Genomic DNA, 27,478 nt, shown 5'->3' with positions numbered 1-27,478 from the left:
GCGAAATGGAGACAGCGAGCCCATCATCCGTATTGGAAAAAAATAACTTCTCTTTCTTTTCCCTCTTCTTCCATCCTTTCCCAAGTCCATTACATTGTCACTATCTTCCATTGGCTAAGAATCATACATGATCGATAATAAATACCCATGAATGAATGTAATATATGGATGATGAAAAATAAAAAATGAATCATGAAACATGAACGAAATGGAAAATTAAACTTCCTTTCAAACCTAGAAGAAATAATTAATTAATTAATTAAAACTCTTCAACTTTTAGCACCCAAATCAACAGAAGAAAAATGCTTGTCCAGCGAAAACTTTAATCTCTCTCTTTTTTAAAACACATTTTCAACACACAAATAGACTTTTTGCTTTCTTTACACTGCAACAGAGGACTTGCCCCAACCTTACCTCCTCTTTCATCAATTTTTGCCACTCTTGTCCAGCTCCTCATTTTTTTTTTTTGGCCAACTACTTTCTACCTCTTCTTTGAATTTAAACACAGCAGAATCCATTGAGCTAGCACAACGCGTAAACGCAAAACGCAGAGCACAGAACACAGAACACAGAACGCAGAACGCAAAACGCAAAACGCGTTAACCAAGACGTTGCAAGGAGACAACAGCGAATCATACCAACTATACACCTTTGCAAGCACATTGTACTCCATTTATAATTCTCCAAAGCACATTATAAACAAAGCCATAATTTCTCAAATCCTGGATATATTGACATCGCGTTGGATCAAACTTTGGAACAAGCGATCGCAACTGGTCAGGTGAGCTTAGTAGTCATTTGATAATTAATACTAGTGGTAGTAGGGGTGGACGAGATATGAATATATGGAAACAAGTCGTTAGATCAAGCTTATACAGACTACGACATAGACAAGATATGAGCTTCAGCTATAGAGGAAAATATATTCATTATCGACATTATGTCAAGTCTACCAAAAGAGGAGGTGAACCCGGAATGGCAAATGAAAATGAAGACGAAAATAAGGGAAACACGATAACTGATTCTCAACGCGTTGGGATGAGTAGTCTGGTAACATCTTCGATTCTGGAATCATCGCTGAGTTTGAATAGTGTACCACCTGATGTGAAGCAGATACCAGAAAACGGTCTAACTGATAATGAGACAGAATTAATTTATACTACGGTGGAAGCAGCTATGGGGAATTTACTGATACAGAATAAAGATGATCTACAAACTAGTCGACCGAGACAGAGTGGGCAGGTTTATGAAGAGAGTAACTGGTCCTCCACAAACAGCATTAACTCTAGTCTTTTGGAGAAGGAGGATGAAAGTGAAAGTTTATTTAATATTTCAAATCAATTTGCAAATTACAGTATTAGCCAAATTCGTGATTTTGAAGAAAGATTGGATCGCAATGAAGAACACGCGTATGTTCAATCGTTGATTAGTCAACTTGTCTATGCAGCAGAACCAAAGGTAAAGACAAGAGGCGCAAAGGGAAAGATCAAGAAAAAGTTGGACAACTTGAAAACTAGTCATCAAGACAACGTTAAGGACAAAGGTACGGACAAGGACAAGGACAAGGCCAAGGACAAGAACGTTGTTGGTGATGGAGAAGACCTTGATGATCTCGGCGAATCTCAACTATTACAGAATGAGAAATTAGTGCATATATATGAAAACTGGCATGTGCCACAGGATCAAAATTTACCCACAATGAATCCACTACACAACAGGGATGACTCTAGTCCTTTCCAATTCTATAAAAACAACAATACTGATAAGTCGATTACTCGAAATCCACGATTATCAACGACTAAAATGTTGATTGATAATTGGTGCCAGCTTCGAGAATATTATGAGGTGTTTTCAGGAAGTATCAGGACTGAGAATGAAGCCATGAATATTGGGAAACAACACCATGCAAACTTGGAAGAAGAAACACACCCGGAAATTTTAAAGGACTTGGGATCGATCAATGAGTTTATTGGGGTCAAGGTTGAAGAATTAAAGCATTTTTTGAAGCACAACAGTGTGCATGATGTGCAGAAGAACAATGAAATGGACAAATTTGAACTTGAAAAGGAATACGTTGCAAATAATACCATTTCGAAACAAAATTTGGAAGATTTATTACAAATAGAATCTGAGGATTTATTGGCGTTGGACTGGGCAGATCAAATAATCTATCGGCTATTTATTTTGTTGACAAGAAGTCATGCCAGAGAAGTTTTGGTGCATGGACACATTGATTTAAAAAGACACGAATTCTTAAGTCAACAATCTTATGAAGTGAAAGAAGCCAATGTTGACTACCAACTGAAGCTCCGTGATGCTATTTTGGTAAGTGGAGTGATTGATCTTTTAAAGCTTGCAAATCCAAATGATTTACATGATTACATCATGTTTGTTGAAGCAGGTAACATGATTGAATTTGAATTTGAGAAGGACCAAAATCAAACACCAATTATAGACCTCACGATATTTTTGACAGAAATGAAACTACTATTGAAGGAGTATAGCACTGCAAATTTATCGCTAACATTGTCGGATATCAAGACTAGGCAAAGAAATCTGTTGCCCAAACAAGAGTCTGTAATTGCTGGTGCTAAGTTGCAAACATTTTACTACCGCTACATGTTTGAAATCTTGGGATCTAATGAACATATGGGCTACGAGTTTCTTTTGAAGAATGCCAAGGCGCGAAATCTAGATGTTGACAAACCATTGAGCCCCTTGACTGTTTTGAAGATATTGGTTAAACATCACGACTTGTTCTATAAGGACTTTGTCAAGTTGAGTAGAGGCGAGCTGATTGGCCACGAGGCATTTGATGCGCATACATCTGCTTCTTCTTCATCATCATCTTTTTCTACTTCATCATCATCTTCATGCAGTTCTTCTACTTTTTCTGGTTTTCCCACTATTTCTACTAAAGCAAGAAAGCCATACCATTTCCATGCTTTGTTTCAAGATATAAACGAGTTCTCCTTTGTGAGCCCAGTAAATGATGGGTTTCTCAAAGGCTTAGAAGAATTGCAACTTGAACCTAAGTTTGACTTTGATCGATTTCTCAAACCATTGCTTAGATCATGGGTAACTCCACCTACATTACGATACTTTGCAGCTCGTGCGTCTCAATTTTATCGCATTTTGAACCCTTTTTTGGGTCCTGAAACAACTGTTGAGTATCATAATGCGTATTCGACACGGAATATGAAAACTATGGTTTATGAATACGACGAACAAGAGCTTCGAAATGAAGTTGAAAAAGCGTGTTTATTTTGGACTGGAGAAGCTGCGCCCAAGTTTGTCGATGATAGATCCAAATGCAAATTTTGCGATTTCAAATCGAAGTGTGCAGTAGCTAAAGGCGAATTGGTAGAGTTTGGAACTGGAGAAGAACTTGCAGGAGATGGCCAATTTCTAAGCTCTAAGCTGGTAGGTCCAATGTTGAGAAAGTTTCTCAATGAGAACCAGAGTGCTGATTTGAATAAACTACAGAATGAACTGGGAAATAGTAATGAGGGAGAACAGCCGCCGCTTGCTGTGTTCAATGATTGCTTGAAGCTGGGACAAGTAACTGTTCCTGGTTTATAATGCTAAGCTGTAGTATAAGCTTCAGATTTTTAGTATGTAGAAAATCATCTAGAGTCAGTTTTGTTTTTGTTTTTTTTTTTTGTTTACAATTTTTATGTTTACATATGTCTGTAACTTTGCTGTTTTTTTCTATTAGTCTTCCATTCTTAGGTTTTTGAGTCCATTTAAGGGTTTCTTCGATGTTCATCATAAGTTTATTTGATGGAGGCGGGTTATACACATTCACGATTGTTCAATTTTGTTTTTCGTTTTTCGTTTTTCGTGCTTTGGTACTTTGGTACTTTGGCACTTTGGCACTTTTGTATTGTAAACTGCAACAAAAGAGGATATTTGACAGTATAGATACAACCACCATTTACAAAGAAAGAGCAAAAAATGAAAAGGAAGGGGATGTAAGACATTATCAAAAGCATCAACACATTTTCCTCACCTCTTCAAAATTAAATTTAAATTTAAAAATTGAAGAATAGTGTGAAATGTTCTTATTTTCTTTCAAAAATAAAAAAAAAGAAGAAAAGAAAATACTTCTAAATGAGTAACGATGTTGATTCTTCTGCAAATGTCTTTAGAATACTACCTTGGTAGTATTCAGCCAATCTGGGGGATTCGTTTACCGATTACACCTAAATGATGGCATGCAATCGGAGATAAAGTCCCCTGGATTGGAATTTCGAAAAAGAAGAAGAAGAAGAAGAAAAGGAAGAAGAAAAGGAAAAGGAAGCAAAAGAAAAATAAAGAGAAGAGAAAAAAGATTTGGCGATGAGGTTCTTGCGCGTGGCTACCTACTACGCAAGGTAAGACTTTTGCAAGATTTAGAGGTTCAGCTATTTTACAATTGGTAGCTCTGTTTTTTATCATCTTACAACTTTAAACTTTTGGGTATAAGAATGGATTCTTATGCCATATACTAAACATCTCCAGCTTTTTTTTTGCTACTAAGTAAAGGTTAAGAGTAATAGAAAAAACATGTATATTTGTGTGTACGTGTGTATAGTTCTTTAGGAACTGAAAAGCAATAGCTGTTAGAAGAAAAGAATAGACAAGAAACTCCGACGTCTCCGGTGTATGCACTTATGTACTAAAGCAATTTGATTTGAAATAAATCAGTTGATAATTTTTTTTTTATCGCTAATTAATTACACCCCCACTTTTTCCCCACAGTGACAAAGTGAAAAATTAAAATAAGAAATAAAAAGTTATGGGCCATATGTCAAGAAGACGAAGAAGAAGAAGAAGAAGAAGAAGAAAAATCCAATAGAGTGGTAATGAGATTAAGAATAAGGAAGCTTGGTGCATAGTCATAAAGGGGTGGTGTGTTTAAACAAAGAATAATGTCTGATTAGGTGCAAGCAAGTGCAACTCCGAGATCGAACTTTGTCTGCAAAAATAAATAAAAAAGAAAAGAAAACAACTAAGATCATAAATCTGGCTGGAGAAATGGAGAGATGAATTGTTGTGGGGAGTGGGGATGGAGTAAAAGCATTTTAAGAAAAAAAAAATAAAGAAATAAAGAGTGATTTGTAGCGCTGGTAGTTCGAGGTGATAGAATTTATTCATTATAAAAAAGAAGCCCTTATTGTGGTAGTAGTAGTAGTAGTAGTAGTAATAATAGTAGTAGTAGTAGTAGTAGTAGTAGTAGTATGCCTCTCTCTCTATTTTTTTGGTCATACCCCAGATGCACATACATGTACACACTTTTGTTTGGACTCAGACATTTATACACAACATACAACATACAACATACACACTGTTTGTTCTCAGATGTACATTTTACTCCGGGTTTCTCCTAGTGGAAAAAGGGTCGATTTGTGGGGGGGAGGTGGGGGGGTAGTTAATGGTAAGGGTTGACTTAGCCAAGAAGAGTCTTGGCTAAGGTTGGATATAATATAAAATATAATATAATATACTAAAGACTTGTTTTCTCCCCCTTGGTATACAATCTTAGTTTTGGGTGCATTAACTGTTTAGAATATACCCAATACCAAAAAGTATATAGAGCATATGATCTTTATTTCGCGTTGAGTAGTTATGCTGCTTCGGTTATTTACTGTCTTCCTCTCGTCCAATCAGATGGTGCGAAAGCGGGATAAATATCAAAAGTAGACATAAATTATGAAAAAAATGATTAAAAAAAAAACAGAAAAACAAATTTAGAGGGAATCCGGCATATATTTAGTGTCTGTCCGTGATCAATTGTTTCAGACACTTTTTTTTTTCTCTCTCATTTTCATTCTTCTTTTCCGATGTGTTGATTGGAAGACAACGATTGTCGAAAATCCGGGGGAGTTGTAAACAGTTACAAAATCGGACACTTTTTTTTGTTTTCTGTTTTGCTTTCCTCTTCCTTCTTCATTTCTAACGTTTCCATTCCTCACACCCCTAGGTCCGAGGAAAAGGGAAATTGCAAAAGAAAAAAAAACATAAGATGTATTGTCACACACACACACACACACTCTCTCTCTCTCTCTCTCTCTCTCTCTGTCTCTCTGTCTATGTCTTAATCTTTTGTACTATTATTGCGAAAATACGATTTTCCGTGGAACGCAATATTGGACCTGGAGGTTAATGTCCGCAACCACACTTTCTAGCACAAGTTCATAGTTGTTGGCTTCCCGCTCACCATCGTTGTTGTCGTCGTTGTCGTCGTCCCATAAAATGCAGAAAAAAAAATTTCAAAATCAGTGTACTTAATAGTTCTGCCAGTGCTATATAAAAGAGATATAATTTTTTTTTGGGTAAGAACACCGGATCTGGAGAAGATACTCAATAACCCTCTCCTTTTTTTTTGTTAATAATTTTTTTAATAATTTGCATTGCACCAAGGTGGGTGCCGTTAAGTAAAAAACAATTGGATGCACTTGGAAAATCACATACTTTAAACATCTTTCTATAAACTATTCGTGTTTTAAATTTTAGTTTATTTTTATTCTTTTTCTTTAATGTATATTGTTGTACTACTTACTTCAATGACCATGATGGAAATTTGTACCAAGCTTTCCTTTGTGTAAAACTATTACAAATGCCTTAACCAAAGGGGTTTGTGTTTCTTCACATGTTTTGCCATTTCATTGGTTAATAATTTTATGTTGAACACTGGTAAGAAAAACACAATAACAATCTCTCTCTCTCTCTCTCTCTCTATGCCTCTACCTCTCTCTTATACTTCTCCTTTTTTTTTATATTTCTTCTATTTATGCTCGGTTGTAAAAAATAAAATTTGAAATTTAATACAAACAAGACATACATGTGTTAGAATCGTGACTTCCTTTTCTTTTTGTATACAGTGTTTATATATGTATACATGCCCAGGTAAGAACAATAAAACGACAAGACAAAGTATGGGGTTTGGAATTTTTGCTTCCTTAGTAACTTTTGCTTTTCATACATTTCATTTCTCTCTCCGTTGCATGTTCAATGACGACATTTATTTGCATCCGAACATAAAATAAAATAAATAAAAAAAAGATGGATATTTTTTTAAAAACCTTTTTTTTTCTTCAAATATTCTTATGTTTATATTTTGTTTTCGTAAACTGGAAATTAAAAGTATAGTTGATAGAGGTGGTTAGTGATATCATGATCATTGTATGTATATTAATGATTCTGTTCATCATATCACTACACTTTGTTTTTGGTGTAGAAGCTTTCTTTATCAGTGTGTCGTTAAGAGGAAACGGAATAAATTAAAAAAAAAACCGACATTTACTGATTATGTACGTAGCCATAAGCCGTGGTTTCTAATATAATATGGTGAAAGAAAGGTAGCAAAGACATAGAAAAAGAAAAAACTCCGACAATATTAGTACTTGTATTAATAGTAGTATTATTAATGTGCGACATTTCCCGAAAAACATAATAAGAAAAGAAAAGAGTGTCTGATTTTTTTATTTAGTTGTAATAGTTTTTTTTTTTTGTCTGATTTTTCATATGTATGTATATATTTTTTATATTGTCTTTATTTTATTTATATTTTTTAATTTCTAAATTTTAGTACGTTGCCACGACAGACATTTTTTTTTTCCTTTTTTTGTTTCTGCGTTGTTATTCCCGCATCTACTACTAAGCATACACAAACACACAAACACACTCAGACACTCACACCTTCAGTGTTTCCAAAACACTGACTTGAGATTTCAACTATCAATCTTTTGTATACTTCCTTATAATAAATTAAAATAAATAAATTAAATTAAAATAAAATAAAATAAAAAAAAACTTTGCTCAATTGTCAAGCTCAAGTATAAAAAAATTTCAAAATCCCTCCCCCCAGACCTTTTCTTCTCTCTTAACCTTTTATATTTCCCCATATTCTTGAAATTTTTTTTTCTTCTCTTTCTTTTTCTTTTTTCCTTTTCCCTTTTCCCTTTTCCCTTTCTTTTCCTTTGGTTTTCTAAAACTAGGACTGAATTGACCTATTACCTTCAGATTCTAATATCAATATAAAATATTCATTATATACAATGTCTTTGAGATCATTCCAACGTTCATCCAACTTGGCCAAGACTGCCTTGAGAACTTCAGTTAGATCATACGCTACTGCTGAACCAGTATGTACAATTTATTGCGAATTACAGAGGATTGGAAACAATTTTATGTATACATACTTGTACACATACTTGTATACATACTTGTATACATTGCAGTATACATTGCAGTATCCAAGTCACTGGCTTGGGTTTCCATCCTTTGCTTGGCCATGCTTTGTTTATTAATTTCTTTTCGTGTTGATTTGAATCAACATTTTGCTAGCTTATTACTAACACACTACCTCTCTCTCTCTTTATTCTAGACTTTGAAACAAAGATTGGAAGAAACTTTGCCAGAAAAAGCTGAGCAAATCAAGCAATTGAAGAAGGAACATGGTAAAACTGTTATTGGTGAAGTCTTGTTGGAACAAGCTTATGGTGGTATGAGAGGTATTAAAGGTTTGGTTTGGGAAGGTTCTGTTTTGGACCCAATTGAGGGAATCCGTTTCAGAGGCAGAACCATTCCAGACATTCAAAAAGAGTTGCCAAAAGCCCCAGGCGGTGAAGAACCATTGCCAGAAGCTTTGTTTTGGTTGTTGTTGACTGGTGAAGTCCCAACCGAAGCTCAAACCAAGGCTTTGTCCGAGGAATTGGCTGCTAGATCACAATTGCCAAAACACGTTGAAGAGATTATCGACAGATCTCCATCCCACTTGCACCCAATGGCTCAATTCTCCATTGCCGTTACCGCTTTGGAATCTGAATCCCAATTTGCTAAGGCTTACGCCAAGGGTGTCCACAAGAGCGAATACTGGAAATACACCTATGAGGACTCTATTGAGTTGTTGGCCAAATTGCCAACCATTGCTGCCAAGATTTACAGAAATGTTTTCCACGATGGTAAATTGCCAGCCCAAGTTGACGGTAAATTGGATTACGGTGCAAACTTGGCCAACATGTTGGGTTTTGGCGGTAACCAAGAATTTTTGGAATTGATGAGATTGTACTTGACAATCCACTCTGACCACGAAGGTGGTAACGTTTCAGCACACACCACCCACTTGGTTGGTTCAGCTTTGTCATCACCATTTTTGTCATTGGCTGCCGGTTTGAATGGTTTGGCTGGTCCATTGCACGGTAGAGCTAACCAAGAAGTTTTGGAATGGTTGTTCAAATTGAAGGAGGAATTGAAGGGTGACATTTCAAAAGAAGCTATCGAGAAGTACTTGTGGGAGACCCTTAACTCTGGTAGAGTTGTCCCAGGTTACGGTCACGCTGTCTTGAGAAAGACTGACCCAAGATACACTGCTCAAAGAGAATTTGCTTTGAAACACATGCCAGACTATGAATTGTTCAAGTTGGTTTCAAACATTTACGAAGTTGCCCCAGGTGTGTTGACCAAACACGGTAAGACCAAGAACCCATGGCCAAATGTCGACTCCCACTCTGGTGTCTTGTTGCAATACTATGGTTTGACTGAAGAATCATTCTACACCGTCTTGTTTGGTGTCTCTAGAGCATTTGGTGTCTTGCCACAATTGATCTTGGACAGAGCTGTCGGTATGCCAATTGAAAGACCAAAGTCATTCTCCACTGAAAAGTACATTGAATTGGTTAAAAACATCAAGGCTGGTAACTAAGCTTGAAGCAAAAGGACTATAATTGTTTATTTCTTTTCTTTTTGTTTTTTTTTTCATTATTATTAATTTTCACTTTCCTTTCCTTTGCGAAACAATTTTCTTTTAAATAGAAAAACAATGGAAAAAGAAAAGAAAGAAGAAAAGAAAGAAGAACAAAAAAAAAAGAGAGAGAAGAAGGCTATTTTCCCATGATGTATTTATTATAAATTATTTATAAGTTATTGTTTTGTAATGAAGAATTTACAGTATACAAAAAAGATGGCTTTCATGTAGTTTAGGTTCTCCGATATTGTCTATATGTATTTGGCATTTAAAACTTTAAAGGAAGATTTTTCCTCTTTTTTTTTTAATTTTTGCTCTTTATTTTTAATTTTCTTTTTAATTTTATTTTCTTTTTTTTTTTGTCCAAAAATTGTGTTCTTCATGAATTTTTGCAACAAAAATTTCCACCAAATCAAGTAATCAAAATAAATTTATCCAGAAGAAAAAAAAAAAAAAAAAAGAGTGTAAGAGAGGGATTCAGATAGACTGACACAGACAAAAAAAAAAAAGGGAAGCAAAAGACAAAAAGAAAAAAAAGAACCACCAGCAGTATCATCAACATCCTCTACATATGCCCGGACAAGTTTATACTAAAGCGGTGCGACGATTTAGCAAGGCTCCTCGTTGTCTCGAGGGTAAACCTGGCTATTCCAAAACTTTGAATCTTCCGAAAACTGCTTTTGGTCCAAAGATCCCTCGCGATAAAGTTAGGGACCAGCTTATAAAAGCTACTAGTGAAGACTTGTATAAATGGCAAGAATCAAGAGACAGCAATAGTACAAATGGCGAGTTTATACTACATGATGGTCCACCATATGCAAATGGTGACTTGCACATGGGTCATGCGTTGAATAAGATTTGTAAAGATATAATCAACCGTTTTCAGTTGATATATAATGGCAAAAAGATCAAGTATCAACCAGGTTGGGATTGTCATGGACTTCCAATTGAAATGAAAGTTGAAAACCAATTAAGCAATGCACAGTTCAAAGACCCTGTGGAAACAAGACGAGCGTGTAAAGAATGGGCACAGGCACAGATTGAAAATCAAAAAAGTCAGTTTCGCCAATTGGCCATAATGACGGACTTTGACAAACCCTACATAACAATGCAACACAAGTATGAGATAAACCAGTTGCGCGTTTTTATCAAGTTGGCTGAACTCGGACTCTTGTCTCAACAGTTGAAACCTGTTTGGTGGGGCTGTGAAACACAAACTGCCTTGGCGGAGGCAGAATTGGAGTACAATGATAATCACAAATCTGTGGCCATATATGTCAAATTCCCAATAGTGAGTGAAGGTTTAAAAAAATATATTCCTGAAAAACACCAGGAACAGGGGAAAAATTTGCATTTTTTAATTTGGACTTCGACACCATGGACTATACCAGCAAACAAGGCAATTTGTGCTAATAAAGATGTCATGTACACATTGATTACCAGCGATAAAGAGGTGTTGGTAGTTGCTGAGAACTTGGCGGATACCGTGATTGAGTTGGCACCTGATTCAAACTTTCAAAAAACAAATGTACAGATTCCAGGCTCGGAACTTGTTGGTGAACAATACATTAACCCAGCTAATGAAGATAATGTCAAAAGACCTGTTTTACATGGTGATCACGTGGTTGTCACCACGGGTACGGGACTTGTACATACAGCACCTGCACATGGACGCGACGACTATCTTGTAGCAAAGCATAACAATATCAGCCTTGAGGAGTCTATAGTGAATAATCAAGGAAGGTACGTTGAAGGGAAGAATAGTGGCTTGCCTCCAGGATTTGCAAAGTTGGCATCACACAAGGTGAATGAAGTCAAGACTAATATGCAATGTGTCGAGATTATGAAACTGCATAACATGATCTACCATATGAACAAAAGCTTCAAGCATTCATATCCTTATGACTGGAGATCTCTGACACCCGTGGTCCAAAGAGCTACCCCACAATGGTTTGTTAACGTGGAAAAAATCAAACCAGAAGCGTTGAAAGCATTAGAGAATGTTGAATTTTCGCCAGCCGGAGGATACAGCAGATTGAAAGCATTTGTAGAGAATAGGTCTGAATGGTGCATCTCTAGACAAAGGTGTTGGGGTGTACCTTTACCCATAGTCTACAATATTCAAACTAATGAGCCAGTTTTGGATCTTGAAGTTCTCGAGTACACTGTTGGCAAGATTGCAGAATTTGGCACAGATGAATGGTTTGTTAAAGAAAATGATATTGGTCGCTGGCTTCCAGACAAATTGGACGGTACCAAATATTACAAGGGACAAGATACGATGGATGTTTGGTTTGATTCTGGTACTTCATGGTCGACTTTGAGAAATGACATTAAAGAGTGCAACGATGTTGACGCCCCATTAGCTGATATATATCTTGAAGGTAGTGATCAACATCGCGGTTGGTTCCAGTCATCACTTCTCAACAAGATAATCTATTCTGGAGTTGTTCGCAAAGGAGTAGACGTTTTTGATGCAAAAGCGCCTTTCAAAACAGTTATCACACATGGCTTCATAACTGATGGAAAGGGCCAAAAGATGTCAAAATCGAAAGGCAATATATTTTCGCCCAAAGAAGCAATTGAAGGGTGTAAGAAACCATTAACGCCATATTTAGGTACCGATGGGTTGAGATTATGGGTGGCATCTTCCAATTACAAACAAGATGTCAGTTTCAACCCAGAAATTCTCAATAGAGTTTCCGATATGGGTAAGAAATATCGTCTCACTTTTAAATACATCTTGGGAAATCTTTATGGATTCAAGGAGGAGCAGGAGAAGGAGGGTTTAGCAAGCAACTATGACTTGTCATTACTTGATAGGTATGTTTTGCATACATTGTACACTTTGCAGCAGACCTGTTTTGATAATTATAGCGAGTACAATTTTTCAAGGGTGGTTAGTTCCATCAATGCACATGTCAATTCGGTTTTGAGTGCATTATACTTTGACGTCAGCAAAGATTGTCTTTATACCGATGCGTCAGACTCTCCTAGACGGAAGGCTATCCAGTTTGTCTTGAATGAGACTTTGAAGTGTTATATTCTAGCATTGGCACCAATACAACCATTACTTGTGCAAGAAGTGTGGAGCCAACATACAGGTCAAGAAGATGCGTCGCCATTTAAGCAACAGCAAGGGTATTTCAAAGTTCTGCAAAAGTATGAGAACCATGAGTTGGCTGAACAGTTCAACACCTTTTTCAATTTGAGGGACCTTGTGAACAAAGAGATTGAAATGTTGAAGGAGAATAAATTCTTCAAGAACAAGTTAGAGTTGGAGCTTCAATTTTACATTGATGACAAGAGCTCTAGCATGCACGGATTTTTGAAACAAGTAGAGACATACCTTGAAGACCTCTTCTTGGTTTCCAAGGTTTCTCTTTTAAATGAACCAATTGATGGTGATATGGTTCCAATTGAAATCAAGGGAGAGAAGATTCTGTTAAATATTACATTATCCGATCAACACAAATGTCCTAGGTGCTGGAAGTTCATTGCAGATGAAGAAGAAACCCTTTGTAAAAAATGTGATAGTGTTGTAAACACATAAAGTAGACTTTAATCCGTGTAAATAGATGTATAAAGATCTTTGATAGATTAAGAAAAGCATTGGATCTAATTGACGATTTCCAATATATTTTTCTTTTTTAAAAACACTAGAACTAATACCAGATGGAACAAATGAAATTGTAAAAAAAAAAGGCAATCAAAGCAAAAACAATTAAAATGAAGTAAAACAATAAATAAATGAATCAGATAGATGGAACCATTAAAAAATAAAAGAGGACTTCAGATATCAAGAAAATCCCCATATAGAAAAACACAAAAAAAGTACAAAATAAAAAAATAAAAATAAAAATAAAAATAAAAAGCGAAAAGCGAAAAGCGAAAAGCAAAAAGCAAAAAGCAAAAAGCGAAAAGCAAAAAGCAAAAAGGAAAGGAGAGGAAAACAGAACGGCTTTTTTAATAGTTCCGCTTTTCTTATACATACCATAAAGTACGCACTAGTACATGTCACTGGTTGGAAACATTCGGCAATGTCGTCGGTAAGAAAAGTAAACAACTATCTTGATCAGAAAAAGAGTTTGACAACTTCATATCTTGAGCTTGATAATGATCTTGACATATCACCAGAACAAGTGGAGAACTACTTGAACCTATTCTTCATTTTAAAGAAACTTGACGAGTACAAGTATGAATATACAGTTGCTAAATCGTATATTGATAGCCACAAGGATGGCACTATTTCAGTTGCAACTCAAGAATTGTTGAATGGAATAGAGCTGAAAATAAAGGCTATGGAGGATGAAATTGATATTCAGGAATTGATTTCAGAAGCACCAAAGTTATCAATCATTAGAAAACAATTGGAAGAAAATGCCATCGAAGGCGGCAAATTAATTTATTATAATGAGCAACTGAGGCCTGATATCAAGCAAAAATTTTTGGATGAACAAATGTACCAATTGAAAGCGTAGGAGACAAATGATGAAATAAAGATGAAATACAGATGAAATACGGATGAAATAATGATGAAATGGGGCTTAAAGGAGAAGCTAATACAAATTGAGGCACAACACATACTACAACATATACTACAGTATATACTATAGCATACACTACAATATATCCTATAACTTGTACCACTGCACATTCGTGGCAATCTATACCTGTAGTAATAATATTACAATATCTATACATCTGATTATAGTTCTCTACAACGCATATTCATGTCATTACTTTTTCCCACTCATTAATTGAGTCAACAATTGGGAACTTGATGATTGAGGGTTGACTGCCGCATTCATCGCATCATTTTGCATTCCGGGAACTTTAGTTGTAAATAAGCCTGGTGGTGGGGGCGTTGAGGTGTTCATTCTTCCTGTCTTGAGCATATTGATTTAATTTTGATTTTGATTTTGTTGTTGTTGTTGTTGTTGTTGTTGCTGTTGCAACTGTTGCTGTTGCAATTGAAGCAAAAGCAATTGCTGTTGCGCTTGTTTCTGTTGCTCCTCAGTCTTTTGTTGAATCTGTGCCATCGCAGCAATAGGTGTGTGTTGTTGTTGTTGTTGTTGCTGCTGTTGCTGTTGCTGTTGCTGACGTTGCAATAAAGATTGTTGTTGCACTATAGGGTGGTTTTGATAAGCCAAATGATAGTTTTTTATGGGCCTCAAAAGAAATCTCTCAATCACTTGACGTGCGATAACCTTTTCATCCTCTGGTTTTGTTTCATTACACAGTTCGCAATTAAATGAAAATAATGGAACTTTGTTACCTGTTGCCGAGCTCTTAAATTTGACAGTTTTGATTTCATCCAAATTCTTCAATTGCTCACCAAGTTGCTCAACAAACTGTAATACAAACGTGTCATCAGCACTAAGATCTTCAGTAGCTGGAGCTGCTTTTTGCACTTTTGAGCTTGAAACTCTACTCTTGAGCTCTTTACGTTGCTGCTTGTGATCTCTAGCAATCTCCGCCAAGGTTGGAAATGCTGCTGAATTAGCCAAAGGAATGTTGTTGTTGACTGTGGGAGAGTTTGTAGCAGATGCAGAGCTTGCCCAGTGTGCAGTTGCTGGAAGATGTTCTTTAGACTCAAAGTGTTGAGAATGCGGCTGTTGTTGTTGTTGCTGTTGCTGCTGTTGTTGTTGTTGTGGTTGATGTTGCTGTTGATGATGATGCGTAGATAAGGATGAAGAAGAAATTGCTGCGTGTGAATGTGGTTGCTGGTATTGGTGTACCTCTTCTTCTGACATTCCATTGAGAACGTGGTTTGGTATATAAGTCTCTTCACCAAAAGATGTTGTGTGTGCCCTCGAAGTCATGCCCATCTTGATACCCTGCTGCGTTGACAAATCCTTTCTCGTATATGAGTCTGCCTCTTCTCCGGGCTCATGCAAGAACATACAATTTGGGTTTGGACATGGGTGGCCACGCAAATACGAAGAACAGTATTTCGTAGTTCCATGAGCAGCCCGCAAAATTCTTCCGTCACAAAGAGACCCATCTAACTCTGTGATACAGTTCAAGGCATCTTCTTTTCTCGCAAAAGTAACATAAACCACCAATCCGGATCCTTGGTTGTTGTTGTTGTTGCTATTATTATTATTATTATGGTGGTGATGGTTGTGGTTCGATGTTGATGCTGATGAACCCGTGTTGGAAGGTGGATTCTTTCTATTAATGACTATTTTAGAAATCTTACCATATTGCCCAAAATACTTGTCAGATCTCAACAACGAATGCAATTCCTCGGGGTTACAAGGTGGATTCAATCCAGTGACATAAACCAAGTTCTTTTGGACAACTCTTAATCCAGACAAATGTTTCTTACTAGCCATATCCGTTTCTTTTCTTTCCTTTTCTCGTTGTTTCTTCTCCCGGTCACGTTTCTCCTTCTTTGCTTGTAATAATTTGATTTCCTCGGGACTGACCTTGATGTACACCACGCTTTCATCATCATATAATCTTCTACATCCGGGACATCTTCCATTCAATTCTGGGTTTTGTCTAATGTTGTGGTAGCAAAATTGACAAATCTGGTATCCACAAGGACATGGTTTGAAATTCCTATCGGAAATATCCATTTCCTCCACACATAATGGACTATACGTATCGTAGTTAGTAAATCTAATCCAATATAATCTAATCCAGTTTCATCATCCAATTTATGCTATGATTTATCAATTTTTATCATCAATCTCAAATTTAACTCTGTCAAGCCTAGGTAAAAGTCAAAGTCAAAGTCAAAGTCAAAGTCGAAACTAAACTAAACTAAGCTATGTGATCTTTCAAAAGAAAAAAAAAATCATCTCTCTCTCTCTTGTTTATTTTCTTGGTTTTGCCTACTATTATTCTATTGACTACATACCAGTATTCTTCTTCGTCGTCGCTTATGAATGAGTCGTCGGGTAAAATCATTGTTGATATGTTGATATGAGAGTTAATTAAATAGAAAAAGCTGATGTAAAATGACATAAGAAGAATACTAGTTTTCTTTTTTTTTGCCAACCGAGTGTGGATTTTACAACCAGGTTCTAAAAATTTGGCAGATCACACAAAACTGAGCACATCACACGACCTGGAGGCAACTGCTGTTGCTACTGCAAACCAATATGAGAGACTATACTTTTTGGGTGGTATGTTGCAAAAACCCCTTGCAAATAAAAATAAACCAGAAAAATGAAAAGGAAGAGGAAAGGAGGTAGAGGAAAAGATTGATAAGCTCATTAATTACTTTCAAGAGTATGAGATGATGGTAACTAACCAGCTGTTTAGTTGGTTAATTACTTAAAGTGTCGGTTTGTATTTGTAATAAAGTGCTGAGGTAACTGCAAAAATGTAGCAGCTGTTTACTAGTTACCAGAAATTCATTGTAACTTACCGTTAGAAGAATCGTTCATGTCAATCATTGATCAAAGAGCAGATGTGACAAAATTCATCAGTAAATTTGGTAGAATTACTACTCTCCAAAGCCCTTATTTTGTTGTTGTTGTTGTTGTTGTTGCCAGTTTGTCTGTTGTGTTTTTTATTTCATGTATTTCACCCTATCTTTCCAAGGACCATTCCTTTGCATACTTTTATTCCAGTAAAGTGCTGCTAAAATATCCTGCTAATACACACTATTGGGATCAGAAATTAATGAGTTAAAGAGGAAAAGAAAATCAAATAGAGTTGAAAAAAAAAAATAACCAAAAAAATGAGAATAGAAATAAAAATGAAAAATAAAAATAAAAATAAAAATAAAAATAAAAGTAGAAGTAAAAAAATTAGGGAACAGAAAGTTCAAATGATCTCTAAAACAGTTATACTCATATTCTTACATTCATAGCTACACTAAACACTTGTTTATTCATTTCGTTGATCCTTCTGCCAGACTGCATTCTAATCCCTTTACCTCTTTGTTCCTTCAACATAGATACACACACACACACACACACGTACCATCCACTAGCTCCCGATGTTTATTATTGATTTGTGGGAATCGATATTCACACCAGGCACTACACCGGCCTTGATCACTGCAACTCATGGGTCATTTATTTTGCTTATCAGTTCGCTACTAGTACTCATATATGTTACGAAATCTATACATTTTTTCAATTTGCTTGTGATTGCAGTATTGTTGTATGGAACGGTTATTTGGTTTATTTCAGAGCTACAAAAGGCGAAATTGCAGAGTAATGAGGAATTGAATGCAGCAAAGGAGAAAAAAGACATGAACAATCAAGAGAACCAGGAGAACCAGGAGAGATTTGAGAACCTCGATGGTAATACGACTTCAGTTCCTGTCAAGGTTGTTGGTGACAAACCAAGAAAGAGAAAAGTTTAAAGAGGATTTTTGTTTTTGCCAGACATAAAAAAAAGAAAAAGAATTGAAAACAATACAGGAAAAGAATACACACTGCACACACATCACATCATACACATCATACACATCATACACATCATACACATCATACACATCATACACATCATACACATCATACACATCATACACATCATACACATCATACACATCATACACATCATACACATCATACACATCATACACATCATACACATCATACACATCATACACATCATACACATCATACACATTATTCACACTGCACACACATCACATCATAAACATCATACACATTACAGCACACACACATTGCATTCACAATCATAAACCTTTTGTTTATAGACCTTTTTTATATAGAAATTCCTGATTACCAATTATTTTTTTTCTTGTGAGTATACAAAGCAAAATGAGTTTTAAAGACGTTTTTCAGAAGTTTATAGTAAATCCAGAAAAACACCTTGATTCTATTCTCTTTTTCGATGATAATGTTGTTATAATTAAGGATTTGTTCCCCAAGTCGATTAGACACTTGTTGGTGATTTCACGTCATCAGCAGGTAACGCACAAGCATCCCTTGGATGTGTTCAATACTGATTATGACGACTTTAGTGGTGAAGAATTGTTCGAGCAAATAAGAATATATGTGGAGAAGGCAAAGGATATGATTGTAGAGAATATACAGAAAACTATGGTGGAGCCGCGAGTAGAGCTGGTTATGGAGCCGATAGTGGAGCAGAATTGTATAGATGAAACAGCACTACAAGAGTTTAGAAATACATTTATACAAGCCGGTATTCATTCAATTCCCTCATTGAGCAATTTGCATATACATGTTATGACCAAGGATTTCCATTCACCTCGATTAAAAAACAAAAAACACTACAATTCGTTTACCACTAAATTCTTTGTCCCATTCGATGAGTTGGATCCACTATATAACAGACTGTACTATAAGTTAATGACGCAAAGAAAACAAGAAAAAGCAAATGCAAGGAGAATAACAGACAAGAGCCAAGAATCCAATATTGATAATGTTGGTGGCACATTAGATGTCGATTTTGATCTGAAACAACCTACTTTTATACTTCACACTAGGGACAATACTTTTTTGCAGGATCTTATAAAAACTACGCTGTTTAAATGCCCGCTGTGCAACAAACATTTTGGGAACTCAATGGTTAAATTGAAGGAACATTTGACGGTGGAGTTTGAACAAAAGTATGCTGTGTTTGGCAACATCAAAAAGTTGGAACCTAATGGAATGTGAGATGAATAATAAGCTAATACATGTATGTGTGTTAGGTGTGCGCTCGGCAGATGATGCCCAAGCGAGAGATTGTGGTGGTGGTACTAACATTATTGTGTAAGACCGAGAAAATAAAAAAAAGAAAAAAAATTAAAATAATATATATATATATATATATATATATGTTGCAACTTTCGTGAGATTCAAATAAAGAGAATCTGACCATTTTAACATCATACAGATTTTTCCTCAAAGAGAGTGATATATAGGTAGACTCCTGAGTGGCGTGGGTATATGATGATATAATCTATTTGGCAACTGCATTTAATTTTTGTGTGTAAAGGTTCATTATCGGAAGAGAAGAACAAGAAGAAGACGAAGAAGAAGAAGAAGGTTCTTTTGGTGGCTCTACAGAGTACTCTTTATCTGATAGAGACTCGATGTTGATGCTGTCTTAATTGTATTGGCAGCTTTTCTTTTCTCTATTCACTCTGCTTCCTTTTGTTTTTGTTTTTGTTTTTGTTATCCTTTGTCTTTAGTTCTTTCATTACAAGGGCATTTTGAACATTGTATGTTAACAAATGAGAAATTTGCAGCAAATTGTTTTTGAAATAAAAAAAAGAGAAACAAAAATAATAATTAAAATTTACCTGTCTATATATATATATGCATATATATGTGTTTAAAAATTTGTATCATTCTCGTGCAAATAAATTGTTAGTGAAACTCTTATTTTTCCTTTTTTTTATTCAATATCTTTCTATTGTTTTGCCGTAGATAATTTGAGAAAGTGTGTGCTTGCGCAAAAAAAAAAAACAACAACATAAATTAATAACATTCAATCTAGGCACGTGATCACTAAGATGATAAATATATTTTTCTGAGACACTCAACTTTTTTTTTAACTCCCATTTGAATATGACGAGATGCATACTACACCACATTCTGTTTCTCTTCCTCTTCCTTCGTCTTTCTGTCCCCCCTCCCCTCCTCCCCACAAAAAAAGAGAAGAGATACTTTGCAGAAAATTGGTTTTTACTTTTTACCTTCCATTCTTTGTTCAAAACTCCTTCTTCCTCCATTTTCACAAAAAAAAAAAAAGAAGAAGAAAGAAAAAAAAGTTAAATTACAACATTTATTTGAGACACGAGGTGTAAAAAAAAGAAAAGAAAGAGGCGCGAGATGAAGGAGGGTAAGGTGGGGTAGGATGTTTGTACAATTAAAAATAATTTGTATTAGCAAGGGCTTAGCAAACAAATTATCTTGCTTGATTGCTTACCACAGGATGAATGTGTCTGTACAAACCATCCCTCCCCTTCCTCCAGATTCTTTTACTATGTTCTTTATCTATTATTTTCCCCCTACTTCACCTTGTCTGTATTTTCAAAAAATTTACATCAATAATCTTTTGGAGGGTAAAGTTTGTCCTTAACAAAGGAAAAAAAAAAAGTTAAATAATTCGTTTCGGATTAATTTATAACCACAACACACACACTCTCTTTCTCTTCTCTCTCTCTTTCTCACTCTCCCTCTCACTCTCGTATTAATCATAGAAGAAGAAGAAGAAGAAGAAGAAAAAAGAAATTAATAAAAATAATAAAAGATGAATACGAGCTCTATTTTTCGGAATCTCCCGACCTGTGACTATTAATACTTCACCCGCTTCTCCGAACTAGATTTTCCAGTATGCAACAAAGGTTCCAAGCAAAAATAGAAAATATAACATTTAAAATTTAAAAAAGAAAATAGAGAAAGAGGCATATAAAAATTAAAGGGATGATAATTAGCAAAGGTGTTGAAGGAGTCAGCTATGTTATATAGAGCACACATGTTGTGGCAAAGGCGGGTGCATTACATTATTGTCTACCGTTTCTACATCCTACCCCCCATATAAAAAAAAATTAAGACACACAAAGCAATCTAATCTCACCCAGTAAAAAATTCGAGAATTAGGATTTTATGTTGAAAGACAAAAAGAAAAAGAAAAAGAAAAAGACAAAAAGAAACAAACAATCTAGCATAGTATCGTGTGCACTTAGCGCGTTTTGAGTCACCTTCCACTTCCTGTTCTTCTTACTCTACTTCATCTTTTTCATCTACTTCTTTATGTATTGCTATATCACTCTTTGAGGTGGAAAATTTTGCAAAGAGCAAAATGAAACGTTTCACTGGAATTTTTTTTTCAATTTTTTTTTCAATTTTTATTTTTTGGGGGATCGGATTAAAAAAAAAAAGAAAAAGAAAAAGAAACCAAGTAAGTTACACAAACACCTCTCTTTTTCTCTCTCTCTATTTCTTTTTCTTTAATCCGAGAATATGTTGAGGAAAAATAAATGAGCAAATGAGCAAATGAAGATTGTCGACCATTCTAATCCGACCCGACAAACCAAAGGCGTCTTTGCAGATACGCTTTATAATTATAGAGAAATAATTAAGTCAGTGTGAGTGAGTGATAGCTCCTCCACCCCAAATAGCCACTCAAAGGGTTATGATGGATCTTGAGTTGCCAAAATCTTGCTCTAGCCGCTTGTTGAATAATTAGGAAAGACAAAAAAAATAATAGAAACCAACACATTTCACTTTATTGTATTTTAATTTTTTTTATCATGTGGACTCTTTTTTGTTTCTCGTTTAATGAAGGTTCTGTCAATTCCTCTTTTATCTTTTATTTTACTTGGTTTTTGTTCCCACGGATAAACTTACATTTGCTCAGGATTTTTGACAACAAAGAAACAACAAAGATGTTGGCTTAACGAAGAGGGGAAGCATACGTGAGCGAGCGAGTTAATGAGCGGAGAAGAGGGCGACTCTTCACAGATGTTGGGTAAGGGTGAATCCTTTTTGGCAATTGGGGGAACAATCATGCTTACCCTTATTATTTGCTGCATAGTGGAGAAAAAATGAAAAAAAAGAAATAGTAATTGATGCGTTCTTCCCCCATGGGATTTGAACTTCTTGCTCCCTATACCTATGTGGAACGACTTTATAAGTATGTATGTATGTGTGTGGGGGGGAGGGAGAGAGGAAGAGGAGGAAGGTGAAGAAGGAGGAGGAGGATGAGGAAGAACAATAACTTTATTGCAAGACAATAGCTTTGTGGTACTAGGCTAATCGTCAAAAAAATGTATTGAGATGAAAAGTAGAAAAAGTAAAAGAAGGACAAAAAGCAATGAACAGACAGAGATGAAATCAAAAAAAAAAAAACTAAGTACCTAAGAAAGAACACATACAAGTTTTTGGGCAAGATACTAAGGCGAACAATAGCAAACTTCGGAGCTTGTTTTTTGGGGGGCTTTTACCTTTAGCATTTTGACATGAAATTTTTCCTACATAGTTTTTCCTGCTCCCCCATGGCTTCCCCACCTTGTATTGGAGTTGTGCATCATCATTACTACTATTATTAATAATAATATTATTATTATTTATCATTATCATCATCTGAGTTACAAGAACGATAATGGCTAATTTAGAAAGTTGAGAAACGAGAGATGTAAGATGAAAGACGAGGAGGCGTGGTTGGGGTTTGCGCTAGCTAATTTATCATCTGGTGACTCCAAGTTTTGGCGACCATGGAAATTGGTATATAAAGGACACTGAGATTCCACTCTGTTGTTGTTTTTCATTGTCTTTCCTTTTTCTTTTTTTTTTTTTTTTTTTTTGATTCAATTCACCAATAACCCAATACTTTACACTTCACAATGACTATCTTTAGTGACTCAACAGAAAAGGTCACCGATACTATTGATCATCAAGAAAAGATCCAATTCGACCACGATGAAGGTTCTTACGAAGGTGGCGCCCCAAACTTTGACCTCGATGAGGAAATCGAAAAATACAAGTTGATGGGTGAACAGCAAAAATCAGATGGTGCCTTCTTGACCCACTTAAAAAGACTCGAGTTTCCCATCAAATTCAAAAATGTCGACCACATGACATATTTCATGGGTGGTTTCGCCTCTTTTGCCGGTATCTTGAGTGGTGTCGATCAAAGTATTATCAGTGGTGCCATCAAAATGAATACTGCTTTGCACTTGACCGACCACCAAAACTCTTTGGTCTCTGCTTTGATGCCCTTGGGTGCCGTGGGAGGAAGTGTCCTTATTTCCGTGCTCGCAAAACTCGGTAGAAAGAACTCGCTTTTGGTTTCAATTTTACTTTACACCATTGGTGCTATTATGTGTGCCGCTGCCCCCATCCCAAAACAAATTGGCGATGTGTTTGACAATACAAACTCAACAAACGTGTTGTATGCAGGAAGATTCATCTTGGGTTTGGGTGTCGGTATCGAAGGTGGTACCGTGGGTGTGTACTTGGCTGAAGCCATCAGCAAAAAGAAAAGAGGTGGAATCACTTCGGCTTATCAACTTTTCATCGCTGTGGGTGAGGTTCTAGGCTTTGCCATTGCAGCAATCTTTATCAATGTCAAATCTGGATGGCGTTACATGTTGGGTTCCTCGATTGTATTTTCAACTATTTTGTTTCTCGGAATGCTTTTCTTACCTGAATCCCCAAGATTCGTTGCATACAAAGGAAACTTTGGCGAAGCATATAATATTTTCACAAGGCTCAGAGATATGGAATTAAGAGAAAGTAAAATCGAGTTTATACAAATGATCCAGGCTGTTGAATACGAACGTGAAAAGAACCTCACAAGAAACAAGGCTAAGGAATGGATGGAACTCTTTACAGTGCCAAGAAACAGACGTGCGTTGGTTTATGGTGCAATGATGGTGTCCCTTGGACAATTGACTGGTATCAATGCCGTTATGTACTATATGTCAACTTTGATGAAACAGATTGGATTTAGTGAAACAAATGCCATCTTTATGTCCTTGGTTGGTGGTGCCTCATTGATGTTTGGTACCATTCCAGCCATCTTGTACATGGACAGATTTGGTCGTCGTATTTGGGGTTACAACTTGATTGGTTTCTTAGTCGGTTTGGTCCTCGTTGGTGTTGGTTACTTGATCCCTCTTGACACACACAAGGCTGCCGCTTTGGGTGTATACTTGACAGGTATCATCCTTTACGAATTCTTCTTTGGTTCCTATGCATGTCTTACCTGGGTCGTTCCATCAGAGAGTTTCCCAATCAACTGTAGAAATGCAGGTATGACTATTTGTTCGGCATTGTTGTACTTGTGGGCATTTACTGTGACTTACAATTTCAACAGAATGAAAGTTGCCATGACCTACACTGGTTTGACGATTGGATTCTATGGTGGTATTGCTTTCCTTGGTTTGATTTACCAATTGCTCTTTATGCCTGAAACTAAAGGTAAGACATTGGAAGAAATTGACGAGATTTTCGAAAAACCAACCAGGGAATTGGTTAAGGAGAATGTTAGGGGACTCAAGAGATTCTGGAGCTTCAAGTAAGCTTCAAAATGGCCTATCGAGGCGTGTGTTTAAAAGTAGAGGAGGTGTTTTTTTTTTCTTTTAGTTTTTCCCTGATGTATGCGGGGTTTTACATTTCAATTCAGTTCAGCTTAGTCAATAAATTTTATCTTTTATTTTAACAAAGAGTAATAGTAATGATCGTTATCATAAGTAAAAAAAGTACAAAAACAAAAATGAAAAGGTTATCAATCATCATTGACCTAATGTGAATAAAGAGCATGAAGATGTTGCCATTTTCAAATTCTCAATGTTTCTTTTATCTCTACTTTTCTTTCAACATACTATGCGGCGTATTGGATATGTCTTTTGGCTAAATAAAGTTTTATAAAGAGCACAGCGTTGAAATCAATCTGATATTAACTATATATCTAAGTCTATTCTTTTTTTTTTCTTTTTTTTTTTTAATATGAAACGCGCATTTTCTTCTGGGGCATTTATTTTTGGCGGCATTCTCTTTTAGGGCATCTCTTCTTCAGCGCTCATCTTGGTTTGTCATTTCTCCATTAAAAGACTAATGCTGGCAGTTAGGATTTTAGGAGGCGTATACCTCTCTTCGATAGAACCCTTGAATAATCAAGAAGACTTGAAGAAAGAATATGGGATTAGCGATATTCTATCAGTTATACCAGGTGACATAAAGGAACAGTACAAGACAGCATATAAATGGAAACAGATTGCAATAACCGACGAAGAAACCACAAACCTTTTACCTCACCTTGATGAAACATTTGAGTTTATTGACCATGCCGCATCGCAAGGCAGGAAAGTGCTAGTACATTGCTCCCAGGGAGTATCGCGGTCTGTAGCTGTGATAATGGCATACCTCATGAAGAAACACAAGTTGACCGTGGAACAGACCCTCCACGCTGTCCAACGAAAGTCACCCGAAGCATCTCCCAACCCGGCATTCATGGAACAACTTAAGCTATACGAGTCCATGAATTGTAAGTTGGATTTGGATAATGAGACATATAAAGAGTATTTAAAATCGTTATCGCTCAAAATTGACCCCACTGGCTCTGCATTGCGCGAAGCAACCATGAACAAGGTATTTGTGGATCCAGACGCTGCAGTGAACAAAAGTACCTATACATTGCGATGCAGAAAGTGCCGACAAGTCTTGGCTACAGAATCAGAAATCGAAGAGCACCAACCACCAGAGGCAGAGTCTCGACAATCGAAATTTATTAAAACCGCACCTAACTCAAGGAGGATCATCTCTGTTGAAGAAGCAAGCAATGACTGCTCTCATTATTTCTTTAGCGAGCCAGTAAACTGGATGAGAAATGAGTTGGAAAAGGGGGAAATAGAGGGCAAGTTCCAATGTCCAAAATGTACGACAAAAGTAGGGGGATACAGTTGGAAAGGTTCTAGATGCTCATGCGGTAAATGGATGATCCCTGCATTGCACTTACAAAATGCTAAGCTAGACAAAATTTTGCGCCCAACATAGTCTTGACGTGGTCATTTCTTTTCTTCTACATTTTGTTTCTTTTATAAATACTCGTATAAAATATGTTGTTTCTTAGTCACGTAGACAAATAAAGAAATAAATAAACTATAGCTTAATTATATAACGTAAAGACCAGATTGCGTAATTGTTAGCTTTTTAGCTTTTTAGCTTTTTAGATTTTTAGCTTGCTAGCTTTTTTTTTTATTATCTATTTCCCTTCCTTTTCATTTTTTTTTTAATTTCTTGAGCTTTGAAAAGATCATCTTTTTTTTCTTTCTTTTTAATCCACCAACATATCATGCTCTGAGTATTCGTTCTCATTGTCAAATTGATGGTCACCCACGGTTCGTAGCGAAGTAGCTGTAGTTGGACTTGTTATTGACGCATGTGTTCCACTGGTTCTAGCAGAGAAGATTCCGGTAACTCCACTGCTCATCAACACATTTGTATTAGTTGCAGATCTTGGTAGACTATAATCGTCCTGATATTCCACATCAGCTGCCATAAACCCATCATCTGCATGTATTTGACTCCTTATACGGAGATCCCTCTCTTCTGGCTCGGATACGCGATCAAACAGATCACCAAAGTTGTCATCATCATCATCATCATCTTCAGAATTCTGTAAAGCATCAGCATCGAGAATTTGTGCATCGAGATCAATCTCATTTTCCTCTGATGCTTGCAATAGTGCCGATGTATTGGTACCAGTACCATCACGAATACCACCTCTTGATCCAGCAAGAGGTAATGTGCTCATTTCTCCTTCCTCTGTATTCTCAGCTGTAATGTGATTGGCCGTGTCGTCCGCTAGACTAAGTTGTGAATGTGCATAGTCCAATTCTTCCATGGTGTTTCCTACACCAATTGGTCGAATATTCGAATATCCCAACTTGCGAATTTTCTCCAATTGATGAGCTCTTTTTCTTTGCAAGGACAATACTTCCTCGGAATCTCGTAGGATTGAGCGCGTGCTCACATTTGAGTCTAATAAAAATGGATCAGGACCAGGTGAATTTGTAGTGTATGTTGATAAAGGCGGAGCAAATAATTGATTTGCCAGAATACTTGCATTTTCGGCAGATTGGTCACATAAAGATTTTTCCGAGTTCCATAGTCCGTGAAGACTTCTAGAATATAGATTAGAGGTGTACATCGGATGAAACTTGTTGCAAATAACTCGTTGTCAATGTTTTGTTTTCCTATTCATTTGCAAAGAATTATACTTACCTTACAAAAAAGTAAATAGGTAACTGTTCTGTTTGGTAGCAATTCTTTTTTGTATATATCTCACAGCTTT

At 36.1% G+C, this 27,478-nt stretch overlaps 10 protein-coding genes across 10 annotated transcripts; 8 read left to right on the top strand and 2 right to left on the bottom strand. All coding sequences in view use genetic code 12, as the record gives it.

The window, feature by feature from the left end:
- Positions 1-897: 897 nt before the first annotated feature.
- On the top strand, positions 898-3,582 carry EXO5 (Mitochondrial 5'-3' exonuclease and sliding exonuclease; the record flags this gene model as incomplete). The annotated part of the gene is made up of 1 exon (XM_001527709.2): positions 898-3,582. One exon carries the CDS (start codon positions 898-900, stop codon positions 3,580-3,582), a length of 2,685 nt encoding a protein of 894 aa, XP_001527759.2.
- Positions 3,583-8,042: 4,460 nt separating this feature from the next.
- CIT1 (citrate (Si)-synthase) lies at positions 8,043-9,688 on the top strand (the record flags this gene model as incomplete). Its single annotated transcript, XM_001527708.2, has 2 exons — positions 8,043-8,129; positions 8,372-9,688. 2 exons carry the CDS (start codon positions 8,043-8,045, stop codon positions 9,686-9,688), a joined length of 1,404 nt encoding a protein of 467 aa, XP_001527758.2.
- A 613-nt stretch (positions 9,689-10,301) lies between these two features.
- ISM1 (isoleucine-tRNA ligase) lies at positions 10,302-13,283 on the top strand (the record flags this gene model as incomplete). Its single annotated transcript, XM_001527707.2, has 1 exon — positions 10,302-13,283. One exon carries the CDS (start codon positions 10,302-10,304, stop codon positions 13,281-13,283), a length of 2,982 nt encoding a protein of 993 aa, XP_001527757.2.
- A 487-nt stretch (positions 13,284-13,770) lies between these two features.
- On the top strand, positions 13,771-14,211 carry PVL30_000271 (uncharacterized protein; the record flags this gene model as incomplete). The annotated part of the gene is made up of 1 exon (XM_001527706.1): positions 13,771-14,211. One exon carries the CDS (start codon positions 13,771-13,773, stop codon positions 14,209-14,211), a length of 441 nt encoding a protein of 146 aa, XP_001527756.2.
- A 423-nt stretch (positions 14,212-14,634) lies between these two features.
- On the bottom strand, positions 14,635-16,651 carry NOT4 (transcriptional repressor general negative regulator of transcription subunit 4; the record flags this gene model as incomplete). The annotated part of the gene is made up of 2 exons (XM_001527705.2): positions 14,635-16,336; positions 16,602-16,651. The coding sequence occupies 2 exons, from the start codon at positions 16,649-16,651 to the stop codon at positions 14,635-14,637; spliced, it is 1,752 nt and encodes a 583-aa protein (XP_001527755.2).
- A 1,039-nt stretch (positions 16,652-17,690) lies between these two features.
- Positions 17,691-18,062, top strand: PKR1 (SMK killer toxin resistance protein; the record flags this gene model as incomplete). Its single annotated transcript, XM_001527704.2, has 1 exon — positions 17,691-18,062. One exon carries the CDS (start codon positions 17,691-17,693, stop codon positions 18,060-18,062), a length of 372 nt encoding a protein of 123 aa, XP_001527754.2.
- Positions 18,063-18,486: 424 nt separating this feature from the next.
- Positions 18,487-19,347, top strand: HNT3 (aprataxin-like protein; the record flags this gene model as incomplete). Its single annotated transcript, XM_001527703.1, has 1 exon — positions 18,487-19,347. One exon carries the CDS (start codon positions 18,487-18,489, stop codon positions 19,345-19,347), a length of 861 nt encoding a protein of 286 aa, XP_001527753.2.
- A 3,677-nt stretch (positions 19,348-23,024) lies between these two features.
- HXT4 (fructose symporter) lies at positions 23,025-24,704 on the top strand (the record flags this gene model as incomplete). Its single annotated transcript, XM_001527702.2, has 1 exon — positions 23,025-24,704. The coding sequence occupies one exon, from the start codon at positions 23,025-23,027 to the stop codon at positions 24,702-24,704; it is 1,680 nt and encodes a 559-aa protein (XP_001527752.1).
- A 535-nt stretch (positions 24,705-25,239) lies between these two features.
- On the top strand, positions 25,240-26,178 carry YVH1 (tyrosine protein phosphatase yvh1; the record flags this gene model as incomplete). The annotated part of the gene is made up of 1 exon (XM_001527701.1): positions 25,240-26,178. One exon carries the CDS (start codon positions 25,240-25,242, stop codon positions 26,176-26,178), a length of 939 nt encoding a protein of 312 aa, XP_001527751.2.
- Positions 26,179-26,458: 280 nt separating this feature from the next.
- Positions 26,459-27,334, bottom strand: PVL30_000265 (uncharacterized protein; the record flags this gene model as incomplete). The annotated part of the gene is made up of 1 exon (XM_001527700.2): positions 26,459-27,334. One exon carries the CDS (start codon positions 27,332-27,334, stop codon positions 26,459-26,461), a length of 876 nt encoding a protein of 291 aa, XP_001527750.2.
- Between the last annotated feature and the right edge of the window lie 144 nt (positions 27,335-27,478).

Source organism: Lodderomyces elongisporus, chromosome 1 (assembly GCF_030384665.1).
Source record: "Lodderomyces elongisporus chromosome 1, complete sequence".
NCBI lineage: Eukaryota > Fungi > Ascomycota > Pichiomycetes > Serinales > Debaryomycetaceae > Lodderomyces > Lodderomyces elongisporus.
The sequence above is the reverse complement of the archived record's forward strand: the minus strand, read 5'-3'. Positions and strand labels throughout refer to the sequence as shown.